Genomic DNA, 6,426 nt, shown 5'->3' on the forward strand with positions numbered 1-6,426 from the left:
TTTACAGTGTTATGGTAAGCGTTATGGTTAACTGGCAAGCACAATACTGTACCGCTGGAAATTTACTTATGTGCAATACTCTAACTGCTATTGGTCACATGAACGCTTTTATTGCTAGCACATACACAATACTTGAGTCAAGTATAGTACATTACTTTCGCACATCAGACGAGTCAAAAAGTTGGCATACGCCTAGTTGGCTTAATCTAATGCATACTCTGCAAATGTCGTTAGATAAATTACAACTGATGCCTATTATACGCAGACCATGTCTGTTAACCTTACACACATACATTTTATATAAATTAGAAAAAATGGAAAGCTCTGGTGAACAGATTACATTTCTACAGGATTTAGCTCAACTCATACAAAATATTAAAACAAAGTAATGTATAATTATGTAATTATTTATGTAATTAATGAAGTTGTTTTATACTGTATAAACAAACAGTCCAGATACTGAACCACATTTGGCTATTGTTTGGGGACTTATTATATCACGTGGATGTAAACTGCTAGCTGTTACTGAAGTAGCCAAAAAGCCATTGCAAATGTTAGGTAGTTATTTAGCTTTGCTCTCGTCGCAAGCGGAAAGCTGGGGAGAAGGTTTACTAAATGCTATCGGATTAAAAAAAGATATAATAACAAATCAGTAATTTTTATAAATATATTATGGTATTTATTTTATGTTGAAATATTAATATATTTTTGATTATTTAAATAGGCGGAAAGTGCTAACTCGTTGTCTTGCTTGCATTATTTTTTCACTATTTCCAACAACAAGGTAAATAATAAGCTGTCTCTTATTATTTCTTAATTTGAATTTTATACATTTTTATATTTCAATTAGTGGACCATTGTATACTCCTCATCAACAATACGCCAGCACACTCAACGATTTAAGTATGCTGTTGGCTAATAAAAAATACCAGAATATTAAGCCATCCATAGTCACAGCCGTAAATATCATAAAGGACACTAAAATACCAAAAACGCGTGATGTGCCACATTTAGTTTGTCTTTTAATAAGTTTATTCTATCAGGATAATTTTCTAACTACTATACCGGAAGTTTGGGATTTTGACTTTAAATGGCCTTAACTCTAATTTTTAATACATATTATGAAAAAAAATTTTTATATTTATATATATACAACTTGTTTTCCATATTAGTTTAGTATGTATAAAATACAGCGAAAATTTTCATTCTATTCATATTTTTATAAAGTAAAGGTTTTTTATATTAATTAAAAATTTATTTAAAAAATTTCCGAAAAACTTGACTTTTCCTTACATTATTTGAATATCTAATATTTATTTATGTATACATATATATTATTTTTTTTTGTTGGACAAAATGAATTTACTTAATTTATTTTAATACAAAACTTTTAAATTAAAATCTATCAAATTAAAAATAATTCAAGTGAAGATATTTGGCAAGCAGAAACAATGCGTCTTTCACAGACCTTTAGTACCATAGTATTTGTTATACCTACGCTACCAATCCTTTCTTGTAAAATCTTTTTAACTTTTTAACGCTATTCAAAAAGTCAAAAAATAATAGTTATTCTTAATAGAGTGTGAGCAAGATAACAAGCTTCCTATGTTATTTTATATAGTATTCATCGCCATGCAAAGGCCTAATACTACGGTACTCAAAAGCACAACGTCTTAATACAAAGCGTCAAGTAACGCCCCATTGGAATAGCCTATCTTATTCCGCCTTTACCAATGAAGATAAGTATGTAACCAAATCTTCCATTTTGGTTAGATGCGAAACCCGTCTAAAATTTCTGCTACAATGTGGGCTGTAGCACCCGGTGTGAATACGCAACACCACGCCGAACGAATGATAAACAAATACCTGAACATTCTTCCCGCGTAGGTTTGGGTATTAACCACAACCACTACGATTTCAAGCTCATATGGTCAGAACAGCAGAAGCTGTGGGCCAACTGACCGCCCGTAGTACCAACAATCCTAACCGCGGAAGAATTCTGTCCCCACATTCCGCAGGGGATGTGAGCAAGATAACAAATCACCTTTGATGAGATAATAACTCTCCATCTTATATTCTATAAATCCTTAAATTGTGTATTCAAATTTCCAAAATTAGCTACGTTAATAGGTAGTGACTTACATACTAAGACATCAACTTTGATATCTTGAAGAGAAAATTAAAATTCATGGATTTGGATAAGGTTAGAGTTAGAAGGGGAGTTGTTTGAGTTGAGGAATAAATAAAGGGGTGGTCATGAAAATATATAAAGCGGGTTGAAATTGGCTTGTTTATTAAGACTTGAGAAGAGATCGACAAAGTCATGGAAGATAGAGGGAGAATTTTACTGATCATGTTGCGATTAGAATACGAATATATTGGGCAAGTAAATTTTGTTCAAACATTTGTTGTTTCTGTTCTTACATAACAAATACTTTAGAGTCTGCATGAAGATACCTATCTTCATATGGTACTCTGGCAGCCGGTTTGAATTCGTGGAGCTGCGTTTGGACATACTTAAATATTATTCCATTGCATCTCATAGAACTGTGGAGTCTATACTGTATATGCCTCATCATGATTGGAACTATAGAAACCAGATATACCACACTAGATATACCGCACTAGATATACCGCACTAGATATACCACACTAGATATACCACACCAGATATACCACATCAGATATACCTCACTACATATACCACACCAGATATGTCTCATCACAATGGGAACTACAGAAATAAAATCAATACAAACCATGTCACTGCTACTGATGAATGTACACAAACTAAAGGAATAAAATCTTATAACTTAATAATGACGAAATTATTGTCAATGAAAATAATTAATATGAATCATTTAAGTAAGCTTTAAATTGTTAAATTAATCTGTTTTAAATTATTTAAAAATAATAATGAAAAAAAATAGTACTAAAAAAAAAGTTCGGTGAAATCCTTAAAATCGTAATATCTCAATAATAATAAAAAGTACATCTTCAAATCATTGCGGTTTGCCATGAATGTTTGGGATTTTTATTCCAAATCAAAATATATCAAATAGCATCAGTTACGATTATATATGGATTTATGCCTGTCACGTACATGATAAATTTATCATAATCCGCTACTGAACGTCTTTAAAGGTTTAATATGGATATGTATGCAACATATTAATATTTATAATCTTATAAGTACTAAATTTTTATTAGTGCTGCGAATACCTTAATGATATTAAAAAGGCTAGGTGTGTGCTCCATTAAAAGTTAGACTTAGTCTGTTAATATTAACAGTAAGAGCTACATTTGTATTCATGGCTCATTGTGCTTTAGATACATTATTGTTGATAAACGCACATATTATAATGCGGTGCATTAAATGCATGTCAGATAAAATGAATTTATTGAAAAGTGTTAAGATACTTGTACTCTAATTTTGCATACTTTTGCATAAATTCAGTTAACAATGAGATAATCAATTAAATAATTTGAATAGATTTAAAGAAATATTGCAAATTCTATGACTTCTAATTACAAATGAAGGTTATGCACCAAAGCTTACTTGGGCAGAAATAATAGCCTGCTGTAATACTGCAAATAGGCCAAAACTTGTACGGTACATCTGAAAGACCGTCCTGAAGGTGGAAGTACGAAGCTTCTAGCAAATAAGCAACATCCATTTGAATAGGCACTATATCCCTATTCAAGTAAATGAGAACAAACATGCGAAGTCTATAAACTTACTATCAAACTAGTTTATGTATTAAGACATGAGCAGAGATGGACGAAGTTATAGAGGATAAAACCGCAATTACAGCACACATTAGGAATTGATGTATTTATGCGTACCAAGTTTATGAACTTGTCTTTGTCCCTAATTTTAACGGATGACAACTATGTCAGGTCTGAAACTAGTTTATGCATTTAAACATGAACAGAAAGGGACGAAGTCATAGAGGTTAAAACCGCAATTACAGCACACATTAGGAATTGATGTATTTATGCGTACCAAGTCTATAAACTTGTCTTTGTCCCTAATTTTAACGGATAACAACTATGTCAAGTCTGAAACTAGTTTATGCATTAAGACATGAGCAAAGATGAACGAAGTTATAGAGGATAAAATCGCAATTTGAGCACACATTAACAATTGATGTATTTATGCGTACCAAATCTACGAACTTGTCTTTGTCCCTAATTTTAACGGATGAAAACTTTGTCAGGTCAGTAGGAGAAGGTTATAAAAGCAAGTATTTAAAGTTCTGCCAATTTCTTATCTAACTTTTCTTTTAATGTATATGTATTTAATTAATAAAAACATTTCCATTCAAGTTTATAATTATAATTTATTTTTCGCCCGCTGGATGAAATGGCTGTGATGGATAAGGACGTGATGAAATTCCATTAAGTCCGTATTGATTGGGATTCATTACTCGTGCTATTTGTACAAAAGTACGTCCTTTAGGCTTTGGATTTTCATATAATTCCGCATTTAAATAGTAAGGATAATAATTGAAGTTGCTTAAGTCATTGTAACTAAGGAGATTTAGATCCTCATCCGTTATGAAAAATCCTTTACAACAACAAGTTATTAATGATATTATAATAGAAATCACGTTTATATTTAAATATATCATACTCTCACTATAATTGTCACAATTTTTAATATTATATATAGTATATTATTTAATTTTTTGAAAAGCGCGAAACGGAGTTAAAAAAAACTTTAACGTTTATAGGAACTGAACTACGCTATTTATACTTTTTTTTTTCAAAAAACAACAATTGTTTAGGAAGCAATTAAAATTAAAATTGAAGACAAAATACGTTTTTATTATATCTCTTAAAATTACTAGTCACTCTACACCAGTAAATTAGCGAGTAAAGTTTATAGACTACTATTGTATCTATATTTTTGTATATATGTATAAAAAATAATTGTTATAAGTTACATATTAAAACAAATGAAATAATTATATAAAATTCAAAAATAATAATAAATTACAAATAAAAATATATTATTTATTAGTTATAATAATTATATTATAATTATAATACATAATAATTATTATAATTATAATAATTATAGTTATTAATTAATTTGAAACATTTTTTTTACTATTAAAAAAACGTTGCTTGATTAGTTGAGCCCACATATCAATAACAACCACATAGCAACTCTTTAAGAAATCAAAATGATAAATAAATAAATGATATAAAATAAATGATAAATCAAAACATAACGGAATCTGAAACAAAACCCATAGAAATCACATTCTATGGACTTATAGATCTATGGAAATATAGTCATCGTAATATTCGGTGGATTAGGATGGTTCATAATCTACGGACTCTGAAGTCCAATCAATTATTTTAAAAAAATCTGAAAAGAATTAAAGTTTCATATTTTCGACGTGAATAATAGAGATTGATATACTGAATACTATATTATTTTCAATATGAAATGTAGAATATAAAATAAAAATAAATCTGCAACAACGGCAGCAATGACAGTGCAAATGTTTATAGATATTTTCATATATTAAAAAAATAAGGTGTGGAAAACACTGTTCATATATTAAGGAAGTTTATTTTTATATGTGACTTGATAGTTTATTGCTTGTAAAATGTATTGAGTGTTTTCTTAAAGCACTTTTTTCATTGTTATCTTTTCTATATGATTAAGTTCTGAGTTCAAAACTTTTATCAGTCAGCATTGTGATTTTCTATACGATATTAGCTTAATCCTGATTTTTATTTCCAATTACAGTTAAATTCCCCTAACTCCAAAAATTCAAGTTATAGAGAAAACACTTTTTTTGGTTTTTCTACCAAATATTTACTCTACTCTATTTGTATAATATTTAATCTAACCTATCTTTTTTAACTCTACTTTAAATTTCCAAAGTATTAATGATTTGAATATACATACATAATATTTATTTGAAATATTCGATTATATGTATTGATTTTCTGTTTACATGTGGTTCTTTTTCTATATAATTTTCCAAATTATTTAATTGGAATATATAATCTGGTGCTTTTGCTCTGGAATGGATAAATGTTTAAATTGTCTTGATCGCATCTTTATTTGCGGAAATTGTGTCTGCAAACTGCTTTTACCTTTTCTTTAAAAATACTACCCAACAGAGGGAAATTTTTTGTTCTTGCAGTAATTATCCATTGTAACATAGCTTTATCCATGTCATCATATTCACATATTGTAATCCGTTTACGTTTATTATTACAGAACTCTCTTTTTAAGTTGTCCTTATTTTTTAAAATCGTTGATAAGGTGTTACAAGGAATTCCATATTTTTCGGCGACATCTTTTTGTTTTTTGTCTTCTTTTTCTACTTTATTAATAAAATTATTTTTTCCGGGATTGTCATTTCAAATTTCCGGAATTTGACATTTCAAATTTCTTTT

The 6,426-nt window shown here is 29.0% G+C and overlaps 1 protein-coding gene across 1 annotated transcript; it reads left to right on the forward strand.

Annotated features, from left to right (window-relative positions):
• The first annotated feature begins 13 nt into the window (after nucleotides 1-13).
• Nucleotides 14-1,132, forward strand: LOC119682095 (ectopic P granules protein 5 homolog). The gene is made up of 4 exons (XM_038095444.1): nucleotides 14-385; nucleotides 452-652; nucleotides 725-784; nucleotides 851-1,132. The coding sequence occupies exons 1-4, from the start codon at nucleotides 24-26 to the stop codon at nucleotides 1,098-1,100; spliced, it is 873 nt and encodes a 290-aa protein (XP_037951372.1). The 5' UTR covers nucleotides 14-23; the 3' UTR covers nucleotides 1,101-1,132.
• Nucleotides 1,133-6,426: the final 5,294 nt, after the last annotated feature.

Source organism: Teleopsis dalmanni, chromosome 2, assembly GCF_002237135.1.
Source record: "Teleopsis dalmanni isolate 2A chromosome 2, ASM223713v2, whole genome shotgun sequence".
NCBI classification, from domain to species: Eukaryota; Metazoa; Arthropoda; class Insecta; order Diptera; family Diopsidae; genus Teleopsis; species Teleopsis dalmanni.

What these genes read in the sequence shown, in the direction of transcription:
- LOC119682095 (XM_038095444.1), top strand. Translation starts at nt 24, where the DNA reads ATGGTTAACTGGCAAGCACAATACTGTACCGCTGGAAATTTACTTATG. An exon ending in AAAGATATAATAACAAATCA is followed by an intron (nt 653 to 724) that starts GTAATTTTTATA and finishes TTATTTAAATAG; the next exon opens with GCGGAAAGTGCTAACTCGTT. An exon ending in TCACTATTTCCAACAACAAG is followed by an intron (nt 785 to 850) that starts GTAAATAATAAG and finishes TATTTCAATTAG; the next exon opens with TGGACCATTGTATACTCCTC.